Source organism: Filicampus tigris, chromosome 11, assembly GCF_054856515.1.
Source record: "Filicampus tigris isolate MCC_2025a chromosome 11, RoL_Ftig_1.0, whole genome shotgun sequence".
Taxonomy (NCBI): Eukaryota; Metazoa; Chordata; class Actinopteri; order Syngnathiformes; family Syngnathidae; genus Filicampus; species Filicampus tigris.
The window spans coordinates 20,116,235-20,140,032 of NC_141227.1; the positions used below are offsets into that span (position 1 = coordinate 20,116,235).

Sequence of the window (23,798 nt, forward strand, 5' to 3'; positions counted from 1 at the left end):
GAAATACAGTATCTTTATTCCCTAACAGTGCACCTCGATTGCCGTACGGTGAACTTATTTCACTGCTTTTTAATCCACATGATCTCATCCAAATTTTGTCGTCAAAAGAATTTATCTTATGGGTTAACAAGCGATACAAGTTGGGTGACAAAAAGACTATTATATTTCAAATTAGATATTTTTTTATCTGCATTTTTATCCAAACATCCACCCAAACATGACTTGAATGATTAACTACTGAAACTATGACAACTCCGACGGCGCTCAGTGGAGCCAAAACTTCCACCGAGGCCAAACATGAAGCATACGCAGATGCATTTCATAATGTGGTTGTCCTGTTTCATGCCAGTCCTGTAGGGGGCAGTAATCCACATTACAAGTTGGGTGACAACAAGAAAATGTCAGTCCAGATACAGTATGTACCCCCCTGGCGAGTTGTCTCGGTCGAGTAACGCTCAAATTAAATGCACAAGCTAGCATCGGAGCATCTCCGTCGTGTAACGCTAATAGTTAATAGACTTGTATGAACCGGTCCGTGGCAGGAAAAAGGTTGGGGGCCACTGCTGTAGATGGTAGGGGCCGAAAAGAGTAGTTGTCTAGCTGACAAGTCAACTTTGCTTACGACGTTTGACGTTTAGAGCTTGAAGTCGACTAGTTGCTAACCACGAGTTTTGGCCATTATGTCTTTCCCATCACTGCCGAAAGATCTACCGAAACCGAGCCATGGCACAGAAATAGATTAGTGAACGTTGCATTGTATTAAAATATATATATGTATGTAAATATATATAAATGATGTTATCGACAAATTGACTTTAACTTGACTTTCATCACAATAGCATTGACTTCTATATATCGTTACCCGCGCAAACCCCTCGTGAGTGGTAGTAATGTGCGCTACAAGTTGTTGTGACGAGAAAATGTCTCTTTATTTTAATGCCTCCGAAAATGCGCCAAAAAATGACTGAAATCAGAACATAAACCCTCCGAATGGGCCAATATTCTCTGGTAGATTCTAAAATGTCCTGGTGCAGAGAGGACGTGCAGAACAACAACGAGGCTGCGCTCGCCGCGTCTACAGGAGGAGTTGCGCTTCTGAACAGCAAAAAGGAGGAGATATGCCCGCGGGCGCAGTCCAGGGAATATATGGAAACACAATATTACACATCGCTACAGTAACTACAATAAAAAAAAATAAAACAACAGATGAAATAGCTGCACTCGGCACTCCGAAACAATACACATCAATTGCCATATTTCCAATTTAGCCCCCATTATCTCCGAGCATCTGTTTTTATTGTTATTATCAGGAAGATCATGCTGCAGTTAATTCCGCCGCAGAGCAATTAGAGCCATTTCGCATTATTAACAAGCATTATTGTTGATAAGGGCCAAAGTGGTCTGCAGAGAACGGCGCCTTGTCCAGCCTGTTACTTGGCATCCGCTAATGTCCATGTGGGTGAGTAATTCCGCATCTCCTTGACAACTAACAATAATAAGGCCGCTATTAACAACAACGGGCGATGCTGCTTATCATTTGTACATGCAAATGATGTGCTGGGGCGCTCAAACATGTGCATGCATTAGCGCGCACACACATAATGAGTTCACACATGCATAAGTATGTGTGTATCGAGATCAATTTATGCACAGATGAATATAAACAATAACTCCCCCCCCCCTCGCCTCCCCCGCACCCCTTCCCTTCATCCAATCAGCACTTTAATAAAGCAGCCCAAACATGTTTTTTTTTTCTCTGCCCGGGAAGAGAGGCCAGACCAGGGGGAGCACCTTAACAGGTAGCCCCCGGGTGCTTAGCAGAGTCGGGCAAGCCGGGGGGAGGAGAGTGTCTCTGGGAAAGGCGCCGCGGTACTCTGCTTGCTCTCTGTCCACTGATTATGAAGCAGGTCCCAGACGGGTGCCTTGAGGAACCCCCCGGGCAACTCACAGCCTCCCTCTCCTCTGTTACAGGATCTGTCACTGGGGGATTCCGAGTGAAGTGTGAAGAGGGGCGCGTGTGCGTGTGTGTGGGTGGGAGCGACGCTGAGAATTCTAAATAGGTGCGTGCTCATTTCTCTCATTTGTTGTCTCTTTGTTTAGTTTTGTTACAGTGACAACACTTGATGGGTGAAAGACGCAGCTCGTGGTCGGCTTTCAGCTCATTTCGCTTGCAAGGCCGTGTGCTATACATGCACGCGCACGCTTTTCTCCACTCTGGGATCAGGGAAACATTCACAACAGGCTTCGCAGCACACTGTAGCCAATCTGAATCCCCAAAAAGTCATTTCCGGAAAAGGCATGATTCCAACTGGAATGGAGCAAAGACCTTTTCCAAATCTGAGTATTAGATACATGTCTTGATGTGCCGGGTTATACTGTTCCACCCGAGTCCTGTAGGTGGCGGTAAAAAGAAAATAGAATTTCTTATTATAATTCCTCGATCCACCAATTATTGTCTTTAACCAGCTAGCTAGTTCGCTACATTTTACTGTTTCTTGAGTCATACTTTTCAAAAGTAACAGTGATCCTATTTGATTACAATTTTTGGCAACTCTGCGCCTCTCTGGTGACAAGAAAAAAAAAAATTGATTCGTCAGTACTCACCTTTATCCAGATACGCCCAAAATATACATTTATACAGTAAGTAACCAACTAGTTAGCCCCAATGCTAGTAACTGTGAAAAAATGGAAGTAAATAATTACTGTACCCAATATTAATTGGGCTGCTGTTCCATTTTTACTCACTAAAGTGGATATACAGTTATTCAGAGACGCTTTAAATGGTTTTAGTTTAATTTGATTGAATTCTGAACACAGCCCCATTTGATGGAGCGTGTGTGTGGTGTGTGTGTGTGTGTGTGTGTGATTTTCACTTCCACTTTTCATGATAGTTTTTTATTTATTTTTTTATTTTTACACATTCTAGAACTCATTAAAAGTAGACACAGTTTTCAAATGACTTATTGTGATCAAATTTCTTTTCTTTTAAGTTCCTGGCATTTAAACAGGGGTTTGTAGACTTTTTGACTGACTAACGAGCAGATCAAAACTTTACGCTGTAACCAACCAATAGTCCAGTGAACTTTATTAGTCCTAAACAGCACTGTGCTAGCATGCGTTTGGTAATTACATATGCTGTTAATTAAACTTATTTTGGGTGGATGTCTCATACCTGCACATTTGTGGAGTACCGTATGTTTCTCATGAATATGTGTGTTCATTGGTTAAATTCACAAAAAAGAGGAGATCTGAGCATTTGGGCTCATCTACAACTGAGGCCCTGTCTACACGTGGCCGGGTATTTTGAAAACATCGGATATAAGCCTGCGGTTAGCCCTATCATCCACGCGTCTCTGGAGTTTTTTCAGTGAAAACGCAATATTCCGGCCGCGGTGGAAATTTGCGGATACCTCCGGATTGCGTTTTGCTGTGGACGGTTACACCCGGAGATTTACGTCAACAACAATGCTTTGACGTCATTGCGCGACTTGTGTTTTCATGCGAGTCAACATGGATTCTCGGGGCGCTGCGTTGGTTATAACCATTCTCGATGCGCTTTTTGCTTACCGGTACTTATTTATCCGCAACCAACCACTGCTTCTCGTTGTAAGGCGTAAAAGCAATTCTGACCTCTTGTCGGTTCTCCCGAACGAGTTTGGCGCCGGGTGAAGTGACGTCAAAGGACGGAAGTTCCTTCCGAATGGACAGTATTTGGCTAACTACTGTCACCCAGAGGCTTGGCATGCGTTTGAAAACGCACTTCCCCGGTTTCGTGTGGATGCGTTTTTTTAATGTGAATTCCGATGCGGGGGGCGGGGGGGGAATACGGTTGTTAAAAAACCCCGGCTACGTGTAGACAAGCCCTGAGTTATGCTGACATTACAGGTTAACATCTGACATGGTGCGTGTGATCGTGTGTTGCAAAAAGTCCTCCCTTTAGTAAAAAAAAAAAAAAAAAAAGAAAAGAAAAAAAGGAGAAGACTCATAACTAATGAGGCCATTTAGCGCCCAGCACCTGACTTTGGCCCGTGATCTCCAGGAAACATTAGAGGCAATTTGCCATCCACTTCAGGGCTGCTGTCCTGAACGTTATCAATGAGCTTGTCAGGCGCACACCTAAGCTCCCTTTGTTTCCTGCAGCACGCGGTTCCCTGCCAAGGTCCCCGACGCCTGCTCCCCGGGCCCCCGAAGAAAAACCGGCGGCACGATGTCACACACCTGTTTGGCTGGAGGCTGCGGCCCGGCGACGCTCGCAGCCGCGGGTGCCACGTTGGCACCTTTGCCAACTGAAAACTCCCTTCCCACCAACTCCACCCCCCCCCCTCGTCGCTGCCTGCTACGCCCCGTGGATGTGTCAAAATGGCAGATGATGGTTGGGGTGTGTGCAGCTGCTTGGGAGGAGGAGTGCCAAGGGCGCTCGTTTCCTGCGGTGAGTTTTAATTTGCTCTACGCGCGTCTTCTAAAAAGAACACCACCACCGACACCACCGCAATCCACTCCTACAAACACGTACAATAAACAGACGCATATTCATAAATCGGCGGCCTCGTGGTTGGCACATCTGCCACGCAGTCGGGAGGGCCTTGCAACCAAGCATTTTTGCATAGTATCCTTTGAAATATGTCAGTTTTGTACCAAATTGTTCTAAAACTTTGTATGAAATTCTTCAAAAAGTAGAATCCAGCCAGATATCATGTGAATGAAATAGGACAACCACAAATAATTTTGACAAGAATCCACCCGAAACACATTACATAAACATCGCCGGTCTAACTACGCAGACTTGTTCCACGAAAATGTAATATTTCATCATGATTTCAAAGGTAACATGTTAGGTAAATTTTTCTGTATTCTAAGTCAGCCACAGTAATGACCAATATTAAAATGCAATAACGTAGTAGGCCAAAGAGGTTTAATATAGATTTTTTTTTTGTAAGCCACTGTAACGTTAAACACATTTTGAACATGAACAAAAAAAACCCCTAAAAGTTAAATACAACTTGTTCTTCTTTTCCTTTCAGCTTGAAAGTTAAATATAACTGAACTGTACTTAAAAAATAAAAAAATGTTTGCAACTGCTTTTAACAAAAATATTTAAACAAGGCTGCTTCATTCTGATATGTTTGAATGTACGAATTGCGTTTTTGAATTTCTTAACCTTGCCTTGTATTTAATCAGCGATTCTTTCATTTACCACTTGAGGGAGCCCACCTACCACATTTTGAGAATCACTGTTTAAATTCCCATTTGGGTCATTTTTCCAAGAAACCGTAAAATGTCAGATTTCTACTAATTACTTTCAATGTTTTGCAAGAGATCCTTCGAAATTCTCTTTACTCGATATTGCTTCTGCAAATGAATTGGATGGATGACGTGGATAAAATTGCACCTAAATTAATCAGAATTAGTAAATATTATTATTATTAAATAAATAAAGCATGAATAAATACAAAGATCATTTCGAAGATATTCACACAGCATGCACAATCAAATAAGAAGTGAATTAAAAAAAAAGGAAGGGTTTAAAAAAGATTGACTTTGTCACAGAGGCATTCCTTTTCATTCTAGCCACATTCCAAAAAAATGCAAGCTAGTTTAATTGATGGACTGGAAATTGCCCAAAGGTGTGAATGGTTTTTCAGTTGGCAGGTGACCAGTCCAGGGTGTACCCCGCCTTGCGCCCTAAGTCAGCTGGGACAGGCTCCAGCACACGCGCGACCCTAATGAGGACAAGTGCTGAAGAAAAAGGACGGATATTCACAAATCTGTCAGCACCCAGTGGGGGTGTAAAAGCCCCACTTGGCCAAATAACGGTGACAAGGTGCCAGACAGGCTACAGCGGTGTCTTGACTTAAGAGTTACATTCATTCTGTCGCCAAACTTGTACCTGAATTTACCCGTATGTTAAATCTGTTTTCCACATTGAAATAAATTAAAATGATGCGATTTGAAAGCTGCATTCCACCAGATTTTAATTTGATTAATTGTTCGCTCATACCGTATTAAAAATTTTAACTCACAACCCAAAGCAAAAAATCTACCAAGCGATATCTCGCAACTTGGAAAACATGTAAGGTGGGGGCACTCTTAAGTCAAAGCGCAACTGTACTGGGAAGTCCAGAGGAAAAGTGGCACGTATGAATGGCGGCGCGCGCGCCGTTGTCAGCGCCGACTCGATTCCCCGTTGATCAGACGGCGAGAATGTGTGCCGCCGTGTTTCCCCGCTTTGCGAACAAGCCCGCTCTCTCTTGGGGTGGGGGGGGGTTGAGGGGGCTGCTCGGGCTGACAGTTACACCCAAACAAGACTTGCTGTTTACTCGAGAACAAACGCGTCCACGGCGAAGCAGCAAATCTATTCTCAATACACACAAGACGTTCAATTTTCCCCTACCGGGAGTGTTTCCCCTTTTTCTTTTTTTTTTCTTTTTTTAACGCGACAATCTCCCCCCTTCTTCTTCCCACGCCTTTGATGTTAGCATCGACTATAGGCGGCTAAAAAAACTATAGTTTGCTTCGAGCTGACAGATAAAACGGCGCGAGACGCCATTACCCTGCAAAGCGGCATAATGAGCAGACCTGAACGCGCACAAGACAGGAGCCCGGTTGAATTACGGCGCTCTCTCATCCAAGGTGGGAGCTTTTTGACAGCTTTCCAGGCAACACAACACATTAGCATACCCGCGCTGCGGTGTAGTGCCAAAGAAACGCTTTGATGAAAACAGAACTGGGAGATCTTTCGACGGGGGCCTCCACGCCGTACGTTTTTCCACGTGCCGGTGTCCTCGGCCACAACAAAGACGGGACAACAATGGCAGCCCAAGCGGTGTCAAGCTGCAACTTTATGTTCTCTAATTAGCGAGCCTCCCTCCGATTGGCCGACTCACAAGGGCCCGTTTTTTTTTTTTTCCTCCTGATCCACTCACACTATCAAAGCTGAGTGACAATCTGTCCAGAAGTGCCGAGAGTTGCTAGTATTTTAGAACAGGGGTGCCCAAACTTATATAAAGAAATCTATGCAAGGGCAAATTAAAAATTCTTCAACAAGAAATTTTAAAACACTCTAATACCAATCCATCAAGCAGTTATGTATTTTTTATATGCATTTTGATTGTTTTGAAACGGCTTCTTGACAACTTTCTGTTAAATAAATGATTTTTCCAGTTTTTCAGTTGGCCCGCGGCCCTCTATCCTACCAGAATAGATCCGCCCCTGTACCTGTAGAAACAAAACAAGAGCAATCTCGACAGAGGGGGAGTCTCAATTAATGTGTTAGGTTTCACAAATTGGACCTCACACCGAGCAGAAAGTGGAGCAATTTTGAATTATCGTTGTTTCCCTCTGAAACGCAATTCCCTTTATTCATTGAAAGGTTGATTTCTTTATGAATAGGAATATTATTTTAGCTGTACAGTGGACACTTATTCATTTGCCGATCCACATCCTCAAAATCACATTTTTTTCAACCTGATAATAGTCAATAAAAATAACACTTACTCCAAATTTACTCTGAAATACTCCAAGTATCACCATCATTTCCAACTTTACAACGCATAGCAGCATAATAGGTTTTATTCCTACAAATAGATTAGCCACTGTAACACTATGAACGGTTTCAACAAACCGCTCTAATGATTCAAATACAAATATATTGAATTAAAAAGTTAAATACAACTACACTGTGATTCTTTTGCATAATCGCTAGAAAGCGATACCACACTTTGAGAATTCCTGCTCTAAGAGAACCTTTGCATCCTCGCGTTTCATTATCTTTCCATCCAGTTTACTTATCCGTATTCTAGCGGCGTAGGCTTGATGTGGGCTCTTTTGGCAAGGACACCCTGTACTGAGTTTTGGCACGGCGATGTGCCGCAGTATGCTGCTGACTCTGGGTCTTAACGACAGGCTAAACGAAGCGGGCGTTACGGCCCCCTGGATAGGTCATTACTCGTCCGTGGCCAAGAGCTAAACTGGAGCAGGGCTTTTTAAAGAGGGGAGCAGGTGTGTTTCACCATAGGGGCTGGAGCCGGCCCAAGACCAAACAGCCTTAACGGTCTTTATCTCCTTCATAATGAGGCCACGCTCTCCACACACCCCGACGCTGCCCGCACGGGCCAACGCTGGAGGTAAGGAGACAAACCCCCCCACCCCCCCCACCCCCCTCCGCAACACACACACGCACACACTCAGTGCCCCCACCCTTACCTCACAGTTAAATGGTGACACTTTCAAAATGACCCCAGCCAGGGAAGAACGGCGACATGCCGTCAGCGTTCATATACACAAATTGGACAGGCGTGAGTCATGTGCGAGGAAATGCTGCCTAAACACACTCCACTAAAATGGCCTATGTCACTAAAAATGCTCAATTCTGTCATCATATAAAAGTAAAATAGTTACAATGTCACGTAGGAGTGATGAATTCCTTTAGTGTCTTATCAAGGGTAATTTTCTGAAATATGTCACATTTCTACTCAAGGCTTTTGACAAAATCACGTGGGATTTTCTAGAGTTGGATATTCCGGTTACAAAGTATTTGGAGGGATGATGTGGATAAAATAGCACAAACCAAATGTTTTTTGAATGTTTGAGAAAATTAGAATCCTGCCTCAGTGCATTCCTCATTAGTTACTGTGATGCCGTCACGTGGGAAAGTCGCACTTACTTTACTGATTACTTTAATTTTAAAAGTAACTTAGTGACTTTACTGATTGTTTTTTTTTTTAAAGGAACTACATTAGATTACAAGTTACTTTGTTAGTTACTTTCAGTACACGCCACCAACTTGGCTTAACAAAAAAAAATTGTGCCATTTTTGACGGAAATGTTTAGAGATAACATTTTTATTAGAAAAATAATAATAATAAAATAAAGTTAGCCTTTTTAACTCGACATAATTGTTTTCATATAATATATATATATATATATAAAATAGTCTTTTTGGATTTCTCTCGAAAAAAATTGCATAATAGTAAGACTGAACGAACCTTTATAATGTACATTGTTTATAAATATAACTATAAAATTCATGGACTAATGTCATAGCTCTGCTTCACACAACCTGTTGGGACTTTGTAAGTTTCAATGTACCGTGCCTCAACGCCTCAAATGCTCAGGGCTCAGGTAACGACCAATCACGGCTCAGCTCCAGAAAACAGGTCAGCCGTGATTAGTCATTACCTGAGCCCTGAGCAACTGTGATATCATTTTCTTGTCGACAAAAGTGACAAAATGGCCGCCCCCTGAGATGGACAAAATATGGGTGGATTAACTCTTATTCCACCAACGCAATATTTATCAAAATGCCTTCTTTCAACTAGTGAGCTTGCATAGAACATATTCTTGAAAAAAATATGTTTGGGGTGACTTCCCCTTTAGTAATTGTGCTGTATGCATTATATCTCCAAATGGCAGCCGCTATTGAGTAACGCCTTACTGGCATCACCGTCGAACAATCCATTTAACATCACGTTTATTCTTCTTGCTATACTTCACTGCATCCCTCTGGGAGCTGTTCCTAATATTTTGTCTTTCTCATGACCTTGAATGAATAGTCGCAACCGTCTGTCTTAAGTGGGCCTTCGAGCCAAAATGGCTGACCACATACACGAGTCAGTGTGTGTTCCTTGAAGTCAGTAAAGTTGAATGGAAAGCCTCTGAGTATACACGTATTAGGCTTTACTTCTTCTTACTTGAACTTAAATAACTGTCGGGATACGAGTGCGGGTGGTTGTGCGAGGGCGTGTGTGTGTGAGTGTGAGTGCTATTGTCCCGCGCCTTCTCTTTCACCTGTCTGAGTGGGTTTTGTGTGCGGGCGTGTGTGTGTCGGAGGGTCCCAGCGCTCCCCGCAGTCTTCTCGGGCCTGTCAGCCGAGTTGAACTTGATCAACATCAAACGGCATAGCATTCAAAAGTATTAGTGTTCTCTGTTGATGGGCCCTCTCGCTATCACAAACCCAGTCCCTGAGCTACTTCATTATTTATCCTTAATTCATCAGTGTTGTCTCTTACACACACACACACATAAATCTCAGCTTGAGCCTTGTGGTTTTTATTTTTATTTATTTATTTTTTTTTTAGATTTTGGTGTGTCACCTGCACAAATCAACAACCCCCAAAAATAAGGTGCTCTACTTTTCGCACCTTAGGTTATTGCCGGTGTAATTTATTTGGCGAGTGTTTAGGCCTCGCGTTTCACTGGAGTCCAAAAGTAACCCCGCCCCCCCCCGTGGTGCCGCGACCTCTGACCCAGCGTGGGCGATCCCACCAGATGTGGAGTGTGTGGCGGGACGGTGGCGAGGGGGCAGCTCGCTCTCACGCGGGGAGGCCCCCGTCTCCCCAAACTGCCACAGAGAGCATGGCCAGAGGGCTTCTGTCAGCACCGTTATCAATCATGCTCGCTCGCTCGCTCGCTCTCACTCCCTCACGCTCGCTCGCCCTCGCGCCGCCGTTTGCTTTTTGCGCCGTCTCTCACTTTGTCTCCTTTCTGCTTTTGTGTTTCTCTCACTTTTTACGTTTTTTTTCCCTCTTTTCTCTCACTCTCACGTTTCCTTCTTACCCCTCACCACTTACAACGCCTTCTACTTCTACTTAAGCTCCTCCCCCCCGCCTCCCTGCCTCACACATGTACACGCTTTAACCTTCCTCGTGCGACTTGCATCCTTCTGATCCGATGCACACGCACAGCTTGTCGTGACCTTCACGCTGTGAGAAGGACGCAGCAGGCGAGAGGTTCCCATGTGAATTTAGTAGGCAATGGTAAGTAAAAGTTAAAGTTAGCGCTACTTTATTGCAGTCAAAATAGAATATATTCCACATTTTACTGGCTTTGGGCACTTGTGCATTGACTGTTTTTTTTTTTTTTTTTTTTTAAATAAAACATGGAAAAATTACTAACTGTGGGTAAGAAAAGAGAAGTATATCTGAGCTACTTTGTTGGAGTTAAAACTGATTCTATTCCACATTTTGCCAGATTAGGGCGCATATGCATTCACAAAATTTGATTTTAAATAAATTATTGAAAAATAAAATTAAATCGTTGTAATTAAAAAATGTTAATTAAATCTATTTCATCAATTATATAAAAAAAATGAATGAAAAAAATGATAGAAAATGAATGGCTATGTTAACAGCTGTAAATATTTTTGAAATATTCTTAAAACTGCTTTAAGTCTATAAAGTTGAGTGCTAACGAGCAAACTTATTATTCAGACCCATATATATATGAAGCCCTCTAGTGGTATGCAAGAGAATCACTAAATTAGTATATGTATAAATTGGGTTTTATTTCAAACTTGTATAAAATAAAGGAACAGCTGTTATGAGTACAGTTGTTCATTTTTATTGAACGTACTGCAATATAGTTGAGCTATTTTACTGTATTTGAGTGTAAAGTTATTGTTAAAACTGCGTTATGTTGCAGTGGCTTACAACATATTAAATTTATTAGGAATACAATCTGCCTTGTTTTTGATGAACACCTAGGCCTATTATGTTACTGTATTGTTTAATTTCCACCATAATGGTGGCAGTAAAAGAGATAATTATTTTGACGATGGTATTTTATGCCAAAAAGTGTGAGAACCACTCACTTAGACCGACTAGAAATTGACAATATGATTTTCGATGGACTATTCCTGGCCAAAATAAAAATGTATCATCAATTGGAAAATATTTGTACTGAAAATGATGTCGTAGGAAAATCAACATGATCTCCTTGGCCGAGGTCACGGCGTGAGGGCAGACGGCGAGGCAGGCGGCGGTCACGTTTTGGCAAGGAGACGCCAGTCGTCCCCGCCATGCGGTGTGAGGCGTTCGCTGACACATGGCACTTTGAAGGCCTCCCCCCCACTACACCCCCCCCTCCACCCAGCCCCCTATATCGCTGCCATCCTTCACATCTGCAATGAGGGCAAATGGGTTACAGCCAGCACAACAGACAACAACTAAATAAACAACATACCTGGGGTGGATCCCCTCCAATTTCCGGACTGCCAGTCTGGCTTTGGTGCATTTTTAAAACATCACTAGGTAATTGAAGTGGAGCGTTCACACTGACACATTTGCATGGGGAGGGGTGCGGTGTGTGTGTGGGTGTACGTGTGTGTGTGTTGGGGGGGGGGGTCCGGGTGTAAGCAATGGAGCAGCTGGTACGCACCAGTACGACTGCGGCTCAACCAGTCCTCCTGACTTCATATGTAGCACTTAATTGGTTCCCAAGGCAAGAATGAAATATTTAGCTCGCACGTCCTTTAAAATGCGATTGATTTTGATCTGACAGCTGTGCCTGTCCCGCGCGAGGGGAGCGGGAGAAACCAGGAAGAGGCTGGCGAGGGCTGTCTGGGCTCGTTGCCTGCGAATAGCGCGACAACACCCACTCAGGCGCACACAAACGGCGCTATATGGCCACGCATGTACGGATCACTCATGGATGCCATATGCTATCAACCGAAGCCTCCTTTCAACCCCCCGACGCCAACCCGCCCGTCTTTAACCTTAAAGATGCACAAAGCTTTGTGTCCACCAGTCAAAGATGTTATTTCATCTAAACCGTCTCATGTGAGTGTCCAGTCTCATGTATAGTTTATAAATAAGTGTCTGAAAAGGACTTGGGAGTTATGTCCAAAAATGTTTGGAAAACTGCCTTTGTGGATTATATAATAGTGTCATAGTGGACAAAACTACAACATAAAAAGGCCTATTAGTGCCAAAAACTAAAATAATAATAATATTAGAGCAATAACGTATAGATAGAACGCACGGGCGGGGGTGTTGGGCGGCCGTCAGGCGCTGAAAAGTTGTCGTTCATGCGCCGAACAAAACGTAGTCTGCGACGGGGTACGGCCGTCACATGCTGAAATGTAATCGTTGACGGGCATTGGGGCGGACCGACATGTAAATATACCGGCCGTTCGGGAAAATTCCTATATTTTCCCGAAATTCCCGATGTTCACCCCACCCCTGTCGTTGAGTAGTACTCAGAGTGAATAGTCATTCTGGTATCAGTCTGACAAAAAGTGGTATCCAACATTCCAACATACCTACTTAAAACACAGCTAAACTTCTTAAAATACTTTTTAAAGTATTTCTTTGCGCCTCTTCCCACTCTCACTGGTAAAAGATGGGAAAGTCTAATAAAATCACTTTGAGGAAATTAAAAGAAGACTCGCACAGTCCTCAAAATGAGGGAAAGGTTGCTTGCTTCAAGCTCTTTGTTACTCTCAGTTGAGGTTTATGATTAAAACACAAAAAAAATTGACTTGCATTTATAGTGTAAAAATCCTTTTTAAAAATATGAAGAAATTCCACATTTACAGCACCGACAACTTCATTCACATTGTAAAATGGCAAGAAACTCATTGCATCATACCTTCTTAAACTGAGCCGGACCGTATCAAATCGAAATCCCACCGATTCGAATCGATCCTTTTTCAAATCATTCGTCTTTGAATTGTATCGCGATACATATGGAATCGTCTTTTATCGAAGACATGCGCACCACCAGTCAACAAAGACGTCACCGTGTTACGACAGTAACTCCCACAATGAAAAGAAAAGTTCATGTTCCAAGCACAAAGTGCGAAAATTATGCCAAGCCCCAAAATAAAATGCACGGCCTCCCTAACGCTAATCATGCTGGCCTTTGCGTTCGAAGTGAGCGTATTGTCACGCGGCCTTCTAAAAAGCACTTTGCCGCCACCTTGTCTATGGAGGCGCAGCTCAGCTTGCCGGAGATGGCCAATCAAATTGGATTAATGTCACTAATTATTTGGCAAGGCAATGGCGTGGTCACGCCATAACATGATAGAAATGCATTAAACCTGCACGGGATCCATGGCCGGGCGCCTCCCCCCACTGTCAAATTGACTAAGCTGCAAATTACGTACAAACGGATATATCCTTTATATAACAGCCGCCATTTCCCCCCCCTCCACTTTATCCTACCTGTCAAGCTGAGAACATCACAGGCTAATTCTTTATTAAGTGAAAGGGCATCGGGGACCGGATGATCCAATTTAAGTACATTGGGCAGAATAGAAGACTAATTAAAACCCATATTTTTACATTATTAATTTTGGAACTTCACTTTTAATGAATGTGAAATGACAGGCCTTCCATTTATACACACGTACACTTTGGGCTGCTCGGCGGGGGAATAGGACTTACGGGTGTACTGCTTGACTGCAGGGGCCGGGGAGGATGTTTTTTTCAAGCGTCCATGACAGACTTGGTATCCAAAAAGTTGAGACAAAGGTGCATGCTAACTTGAGACTGATTATGAAATTGTGCTTTTTTTTTTTTTTTTTTTAATTTAGCGTAAAGCACACCATTTTTGGCATTCTTAGCTTTCGGCATGGTAAAATGCCATTTGAGGCTGGAGACAAGAACGTAATCAGGACATCTGTAGCCAGGGGTGCAACCTTGTCATTGTAGACTACCTGCACAATGGTGGGGAAAAAAAAGTGATAATATTACGTTATCAACGTCATAATAATACAAAACTAAGTTGTCACATTACAAAAGTTGAAAAAAAAAGCCATGTGATGAGAATTAAGTCGTAATGTTATGAAAAATAATGTATTGTTGAGAGAATAACGGACACCTTGCAAGAATATGTTAAGGGTAATCAGTTGACGAAAGGAGTCATTGTGATAAAAAAAATCATAATGAGAAAACGGTTGCAATTTTACGAGAAAACACATATGATGTTACTAGGAAAATGTTGTAATATTATGAGGAAAAAAAGTTTAAATGTTATGAATATTGGTCATGTTTTGAGTGATGGAATCATACCATGGGGAAAAAAGGCATAATGATATGAGAAAATAATCATAATGGTATGAGCAATGTTACCAAACAAAATAACCATTTCACTAGCATGAAGGTTATATGACAACAAAGTCATTTTGAGAGTAACGTTGCTAAATTCTGGTGGGGGGGAGTCAGAATGTATCATTTAAAAAAAGTCACAATGGTATGGGAAAATGTTGTAATATCTTGCGTAAACTGTAGTTATGATATGAGGATAAAATAATGTTATGAGAAAAAAACATGGAAAAACGGAAAAAAAAGTTGTATTATATGAATAAAATCTCGTAAAGTTCCAAGAAAACATCATTAAGATGCAAAGCCTCAAACAAAAAACATATTACAAGGAAAAGGTTTTAATGTTATGAGAAAAACGTCAGATACAAATAACCGTCCTATCAATAAAAATCGTATTTATGACTGTATAACAGTAATATTACGATAAAAAAAGTTTGAAAATCACCCCAAAAAACCTAACGTTATAAAAAAAAAGTTGTAATGTTACGAGAAAAACCTCAGTCATACAAAAAAATAACCATGTTACGAAAAAAAACCCCCAAATCTTTAAATCATTCACTGCCATTGGCAAATTGACTTCACAGTCCAGCCATTCAGTCCCCGGAACTTAGTTATATTTTTTTCAAACGTTAGGGTAAAAGAGGGTCTGAAAATATCTGACAGTGAATGAGTTAAGAGTCAAACCGTACAAGAAAAAGTCATAGTGGTATGAGAAAAATTTCGTAATGTTACTGAGAAAATAATCGCCACGTTCCGAGAATACGAGCGTCATGGGGAAAAAGTTGTATTATCGCGAGAATAACATCAAATTATATAATGTTGCAAAAAAAAAAAAAAAACATTGCAAGAAAAAAGCCGCATGGGTACGAAAAAAGTCAGGAAGTCAAGCAAACTGAGCGTAAAGTAAGCCGTTTTGTGTCTTTCTTGGCTTTGGGCGTGCGAAAAAAAAATGCCATGGAGACAAGAAAGTAATCAGGACGTCTGTAGCCAGGGGTGCAACCTTGTCATGCGGCCTACCTGCGCAAGGCAACTTGAAATGCTGTGTGGCCCATTTCTGCGCTGTCCATCACGCCCTCTAATTAGGCAAATGACCCCGCGTCTTAATTGAAAACATCCATGCAATGCTCCAGGAAAATCATCTATTTTTGCAGTTTCCAAAAAAAAAAAAAAAAATGCAGTGTGGGAAAAAGACCGAAAGAGAAGGCGGGACTGGAGTGTTTACCCTCTTCTCTCGATGCACTTCTCATTCCCCACAGGCTAATGCATCCTCACATCCACAAATAGACGCCAGTCAGAGGCCAGCCGCTTTGTAAAATTGAGTCAAATATACAAAACGGACATTTTTTTAAATGGCGTTTCTTCTTTCTTTTTTTTTTTTTTAGCGCACCAGCTGACCCCCTCTCGCACGGAATAGAAACCAATCTTTTTTTTTTTTTCTTTCTTTCTTTTCCTCCGGTTTCAGGAAACTCTTGGAAGGCAAAAGCAACATCCTGAGCTGGTGAGGAGACAGCAGAGGTGCTGACACGCCGACAGGCAGGGGATCCTGGGAAAAGCCGCAGACAGGAAGAGCCTGACTGGCTTTGACCCGCCGGGTCAAGGCTGGGGGCTCGGCAACTGAAAGATGTTTCCAAGCCACACTTGCGCGATCATCCACTTTTTTACAGGAAACAACTTCCAAATGCTGTGAGATATGCAGGCTTTTTTTTTTTTTTTCATTTTATTGCTCACTCTTTTGTTTGGCTCGCCCCGCGACATGAAATGCTATTTGGCCCTGAGCTATATTTGACTTATTTGTTCCAGGGTCACTGTATGTAATTGCACAGAGCTTAAGTCCACGTCCCTTTTCTACCATGCGAAAATACTCCTTTTTTTTTTTTTTTTCCCTCCCAGTTCACATTCAACATGTGCTCTGATTAATACAATTATGCTGTGAAGGCCAAAGCTGCAGCATATGAAGGCGTAGAAGGGCAACGCTCCAAAGTAAATATGTTTTTTAAAAAAAATAGCGTGGTAAAATTACAAGGGTAATAAAGTCTTGATCGCAAGAATACATTTGTAATTTTATAGTTAAAAAAAAAGTCATAATACTATGAGAAAATGTTGTGATATATAAATAAATAAATGCTACATTAGGAACAAAACGGTTGCAATGTCATGAGAATGAAGAAAATACATTGCCAGAGTAAAGGAGTAATGTTGAGAGAAGAATATCATAATTCAGGGATGGGCAACTTCTAAAGGGAACCACCATTTTTCATCAGTGCTACTTGGGGGTGGGGGGCCCACACAAGACATGTTAAGTAGATATATGACAAAAATACTATTTGGAATATGGACAAAATACATGCTCTTGCATAAAAATGACTATTCAAGGGTGGCACAAAACTACTTAAGAAGAAAACAATATGAAATGCAAGAACACATTTTGTACATTATTTTCACAAAATCAACTCAGTCAATATTTTAATATTATTAAGGTGCTATGCTTGGTTATGTTTGTTCCAGCATATCGTTCCGAATCTGCAAAAAAAATCGTACTATTCCCACTCACATTGCACTATAGTTGCAGTAGACTAGATATTACTAGTATTAAAGTAGATAGTACAACTTAAAACGACAATCGACCCCTGCATATTGGCAGGATTTACTTTTTTTTCCCACCATTTCATATTTTTGAGATTGTCGTCCCATTATCCCCTGTTTCCCGTGGAAGACATATGTTGACATATTTATCAGCGTCTTTTGAATAATTTTGGGTGTTTTGTAAAAAAAAAAATTATATACCGGTACTGTATATCTTTTTTAATAGTATCAGGGAAGGAAAATCGTACTGCGTAAATAGAGTAAAGAGTCCTTACACAAATTAGTTATCACATCAAGACAAAAATTGTTGCAAAGTTTCGAGAATAAAGTATTCATATTGTGAAGAAAGTTGCAATGTTATGAGAAAAAAAAATCACTCAAAAAGTTGTAATATCGAGGCGAAAAGTTCTCATACGAGAATAAAGGAGTCATATTACGAGAAAAGACTCAGTCGCGTTGCAAACAAAAATGTTGTAACATTACAAAACAAAAAACAAAAGATGAGAATTAACTTGTCGTAATGTCGGGGTCGTAATATTACAAGGAACCAGTTCTTAGTAAGGAAAAAAAAAATTACAATTAAAGAAAGTAAACATCAAAATTCCCACACAAACGGCAAAATATTACAAGAATAAAGTGGTTGCATTACGAGAAAAAGGTTATAATGTTATGAAAAGTAGCACATCCTAACAAGGTAAAGAGTATAAAATTTGCACTCTTGCGGAAAAAAGATGTTAGCTTATGATATTAAAGTAGTGACGTCATGAAATAAAAGTCAGAAGTCACTAACCGTGTCGGACAGACGACTGTTTTGCTGGCGATTTTTGGGGGGTGGACGGACGGGCGGACGGACGGACGGACCGACCGACTGACGGACCGACGGACTTCTGAGGGACTAACTGACCGACTTAACTGACAGACTGACCAACTAATGATAACAATATGGTTCGGTTTGAGAAATGACGGACAGACGAATGACAGACGCCTAACCAGGCTGCTGACGGATCACGGATCAGCAAAATTTTGTAAAATGCCCACCTTTGCCGATCATCCGAAAGTCACGTGATCCGCCCCGATTTCCAATCGCATGATTGGATCGTGACAACTCGAGTAATTATGACTTTTTGTCTCTTAAAGCTACGACTTTTGTCTCATATTTTCCTCCTATAGTTATGAATTTAGTCTGCAAAGTTCTCCGAATAATTTGTGATAATTTCACTTTTCTATAATGCCATGCCTTTATGTTGTTAGGTCCGGGAAAAAAAACTGAATGTCCTGAGAATAACGTTGTAATGTTATGAGGACATAGTTCGATTATTAGGATTATTAAGTCATCATAATGTGAGTATGCACGGATAATATCAAGAAAAATCAACTCTTAACGCTAAAAGGAAAAAAAATTCAGGTTACAAAATTAGGAGAGAAAAGATTTGAGGAGAAATACAATACGAGAAAAACTGTCGTCGTTTGGAGAAGTAACCGGCCAACCCAACTTCACCCAATAGGCCACGCCCCTTACAGGCACACATCCAATCCAAGAATCCTAGGCAATCTTTTGTTTTTGTCACAAATGTTTTTTTCAAGAATTAAAAACAAAGCAATGTAGTGGAAAATTTGTTCTAGTTAGGGTACCACTGTGGCTTTTCTTCCACGATTCTAACTCGTCTGTCACATTCTCATATTGTTTTATAATTTGACTTTATTCTGGCATTACTGACTTTACACTCAGTGTCGCCCTAATAGGAGTTCATATAACCTCCCTGTCTGACAAGTGTTTTGAATTAGGCAGATTGTATCTTTTTTTTTTTTTTTTTTTCTCCCTCTCCCTCTCTCTCTCTCTCTCTCTGCACGTCTGTGTGAAGGTCTCCAAAGGCCTCTTAGAGTAAAACCAAAAGATGGTGAGGGGAGATTGTCCTCTAGCCAGTCGTGCACAATGTCGCATAAATCAAGGCGTCCGTCGTTTGTCACCCTTCTGTCTCGGCGGCTCCTGGCTCGGACCCCACCGTTGTACCGATTCAGATTTTTTTATTTATTATTATTATTTTTTTTTAATGGCCCAAATGTATCCATCAGGCCATCCGAATGGCTTGCCAGCCGCCGAGCCGCCCCGGCGATCGATGGGCACGCCGTACCCTCCCTCTCGGCCCCGCGCGCGAGCTCTTGCCTGCGTGGGAAGGGGGTAAGAGGAACCTCATTTTAGCTGGTTTTAGCCTCGGGCCACCACTGTGATTTTACCCCATGCTCCTGGCCTGACGTCATTAAAGATGCATGATGATGGATACCGTGAATTCAACCTCACCGAGGGGGTTTTGAGGTGAAGAAGAAGAGAAAGAGAGAGAGAGAGAGAGAGAGGTAGAAAAAAAAAAAGAAGAGAAAGAACCTTGCTTGTTTTTCAGATCACACTAAGAATAAATCAAGACTGTTTAAATGTAGAGGTTGCAAGTGGATGCATGTGACTAATCTCCCAGTTGCACATCACAGGCGAGCAGACGGGAAGGGTGGAGAGGCGGCTCCTGACCAGTTGGTGGTGCTCCTGTCACAGTCAATTCCCGCCGACAGCATTTTGCAAAGTGAGCCTCAAACACACACAGCACAACACAATCGCACACATGTAGATTTCATATCAACAATCATATTCATGTTGATTTTTTTTTTTTTTTTTTTCCCCCTTATTTTCTCACCGGTGAAAATGTTACTAATTCTAGATGATTCTCTTCCTCTCTTGCTATTGCGTGTAATGCATACAAGATGTAGTATTCATGAACGCACACACACGCAAAAAAAAAAAAAAAAAGAAGGCCCATCCATATGCATGTTTGATTATTTTAGAATGCGTTCACATATGTGCCAACCGAATGTAGATTTGCAACACGAGGCGTGAAAGTAGAGCGCAGACCTCTGCCAAGGCCTAGAGAAACACACCTTAAACACACAATACGCGCCTACGTTGGAATTTTCTTGTTGGAATTCATGCGGTGTGTAGGCCAAAATGTCGGGAAATGTTGAAAATTTAGCAAAAACAAAAGTGGGCGTTGTTTGGGGTCTGATGTTCATGGGGCCTTACTCGTGTCGGCATCTTGTGATGGGAGTTGGATTATCATTTTTGAAAGTTGGACTACTAAGAGAATCACGTATTAAGGTTACGAGAGAAAAATGACAGTCCGATTACGACACGAGTAACATCTTTTTTTTTTTACAGAAAGAAGTCATTTTGAGAAAAGGAGGAAAAACTATTAAAGGGTGTAATGTTATGATAAGGACAACTGTTTCAGGAGAAAAGATGAACAAACAACAAAGGATGTTAGGAGAATAGTCTCGGTGTCACGAGGGGGGAAAATGGCAATGAGTAAAAAGTTGGCCTCTGACAGGAGGAAAATAATCTAAAAACTCATAATGTTGCAAGAAAAAAAAGTACATTTTACATCAAAGGAAAAAATAAAAAATACTTGAAGAAAAACATTCCAAGAAAAATGATGACTGGTTTGACATGTTCTGTGATCAAACTTAAAACTAAATGTACTTTTACTATTTATTTCAAATCCATTTTCCCTTATGAAATGGATTGAAATTCGATTTGAACCCCAAAACGACAAAAATTGTTTATGGGCTATTTGTTTCACAACACTACTGTTGTATAAAAATATAATAGAAGAGAATATAAAGAAATAAACCAATTGTATCAAGTATAAATACTGTACGTGTTGGCTGTGCACCTTTAAGGGGCGTGGCCTTGTCTGTGATGTCAGGAGTGGTTTGAGTTTTCTCATTTTGCATCTGTGCGTTTATTTGTCCAATTCAATAAAAGTCAGAAAGCGTATTTGGCGACTGTGGCTCTTCTTGCCCACATGTGAGGGCATCACAGGGCCTCCATTGCTCGTTTTATTTATTCTTACATTAGAATTTCTTAATTGTTTCTATGTTTTCTTTCATAATTGTATTTGTAACATTGATATTTGTATTCTTTTTTTTTTCTTTTAGTCTTATTACAATAAAACGTGTTAAGAAAAGGCCTGCAGATTTTGCCATTAACATTCAAGCATGATTTTGTGGTCAAGTAAGACAAATTCTGAACATTTAACGAAAAAAAACCCCTGATTCATAAGACGCCATCATAAATTGTACATATTTCTTGAAGATGTATTTTGCTTTGCAAAACTTTGATTTTATTTCTGCACCCTTAAGTTTGAACCGAACAATTGAATTTACTTTATTCACATCTGCACCAAAATTGCACAGATTTCTTTTCCCCATACGCTGCAACACTAGAAAAAGTTCAGCGGCAAACACATTTGGTGTGAACTTTTCCTAAATCGTGATTAAAAAAAAACAAAACAAAACATGTAACTTAAACTCGGATGTAACAAAATCCTCCGTGTGCGTGTTTGTTTCCAGCACTCGTGTGTGTCTCCAAAAGTGAGAGTGACAGAATGGGGGAGAGACATTTGACAGCTGCGCTGCCTGGGTTCAAAGGTCGTGTCAAGCGGTGGACGAGTCTCAAGGTAAAGAGCCTGACGAGGGTCCGCCTGGTCAATGGCTATCGTTTCGGGGGCCCGGCTGCGGTAATGGGACCTCACTCATGTGTCAGCTCGCCCAGGAAAAGTGGGGGGGAAAGAGATTGAACTTTGAAACTGTCCAATTTTCCATCTTAAAGGCGTCATATGCACGGCGCGGGCTTATCAGTGTCTTTCCGCCTGTCCGGCCACTCCCGTCCGCCTTCCCACACTACATTTTTGACTGTACTGTAATGTAACCGAGTGCAAATACTTCATGTAAAGCAGCGTTCTCCATACTTCCAGCCATTTTAAAGCATTTTGTTTGTTCCTTCCTTTTTCGATCTTAAGTAGTCAGCAGTCAAACATGGATTGCGTTCATGAAAAACACCGGTTTCTGTCCAGAAAGTGGAGAAAATTCGTTTGTCAAACAGAACTTTAGACTTTGCAGTTAAAATCCACCTGTTTTTAGGCATCTTTGGGGGGCGGCCATTTTGTCACTTTTGTCGACTGAAAATGACATCACAGACCCTCAGGGGTCAGGTAACGACCAATCATAGCTCAGCCTCAGAAAATAGGTGAGCCGTGATTGGTCGTTGTCTGACCCCTGAGCAGCTGTGATGTTATTTTCAGTCGACAAAAGTGACAAAATGGCCACCCCCTGAGATGGCTAAAAACGGGCTTAAAATAGTGCTTCTCTTGCACTGACACGTTATTTTTACATCTTCGATCGAAACCGTAAATAATAATCAATTCTGCCTTTGTGAAAGCCACATGTCTCAGCTCTTTAATTCTTTTGGAATTGTGTTTGTGTCTGCTACAGGGGCTGAGATATTAATCATTTTGTAAGTGTTGAATTTCTGGGAGAACTTCAGGTTTTCAAGGGAAATTCCAAAGGCGACCGACGGTTTTGGGCAGCTGTTGTGCCAGGCGCTTTAGGCCTTAATGGGTTAAAGTACTTGTACTCAAGTATGGCGTTCAGGTACTTTTCTACAAGACTGCTTTTAGCCCGCCTGCGTTTGAGCTGCGAGCGCACTATTCCAGCATCCCGCCTTAACCGTACCCCTGCTCGGGGAGTTGAATCCGGCCCCCTCACTGGAAGACCCTGAAATAAGGCCTTTATCAGCCGGGCCCACACAGTATCAGGGGGCTCCTGCGGCTGCCTCTGATGTGAAGGGGAGATGGACGGCGCCTCACGCCGGTCCTCTGGTCGAGCACCAGAACGGGATTGGGCTCGTGTTGGGGGCCGGGGGAGGGGTGGGGGGGTGGCCATTGTGGCGTCGGAATTAAGCAGGCATCAAACGGGAAGAGCAAGCCGTTGTTGATGCATTGTCTCGTGTTATTTTAACCGGCTTAGCGCGAGAGCCTCTTCATGCTGGAGTGTTGTGGGCGCTGGATGCCGATGATGATAAGTGGCGCATTCTCTGTTAAGACTGCTAAGCTGCCGCGCTGGCTCCACCAGCAGCATATTGTGTGCATGTGCCGATTTGGGCTGTGTGGCTCAAGCCTTTTTCAATAGGTTAGCATGGTCTTATCCTGTCAAAAGCGCTGACTTGGCAGTCCGAGGCGCGCCCTTTATGGTCGCGCCAGTGGGAGCGCTCTTTATTTCATAATGCTGACTTTTTTTTTGAAGGAGATTTGATAGAAGGGCTGACGGGGGGGGAGTTCAACATCAGAAACTTTTTCAAAATATCTTCATGATGAGTACATGCAGCCTAATAACTGTTGGGTTAAAAATAGCACCATTTTGCGTCAAAAGTGGACCGATCCACTAATTGGGTCAATTTGACCCACCTTTTTGCATTGCTTTGTACAAAACAAAAAAAATGGTCTGTTTTGGACAAAACTACTCATTTTTGGGGTAGAAAGTTGGGTCAAATTGACTCAAGTAGTGGATCGGTCC

General features: G+C 41.8%; 1 protein-coding gene across 3 annotated transcripts in view; it reads left to right on the forward strand.

Annotated features, from left to right (window-relative positions):
• Window positions 1-415: 415 nt before the first annotated feature.
• The window catches only part of LOC147140077 (uncharacterized), a 104,244-nt gene continuing 80,861 nt past the window's right edge, over window positions 416-23,798 (forward strand). For all 3 annotated transcript variants that reach the window (XM_086044725.1, XM_086044726.1, XM_086044727.1), the window contains exons 1-6: window positions 416-1,459; window positions 1,972-2,060; window positions 4,141-4,429; window positions 16,285-16,505; window positions 19,887-19,975; window positions 21,798-21,904. Coding sequence is in view for 2 of the 3 variants with exons in the window: in XM_086044726.1 (XP_085900852.1) it covers window positions 16,444-16,505; window positions 19,887-19,975; window positions 21,798-21,904 (258 nt within the window). In the remaining variant the exon portion in view is untranslated. The remainder of the gene's footprint in view (window positions 1,460-1,971; window positions 2,061-4,140; window positions 4,430-16,284; window positions 16,506-19,886; window positions 19,976-21,797; window positions 21,905-23,798) is intronic.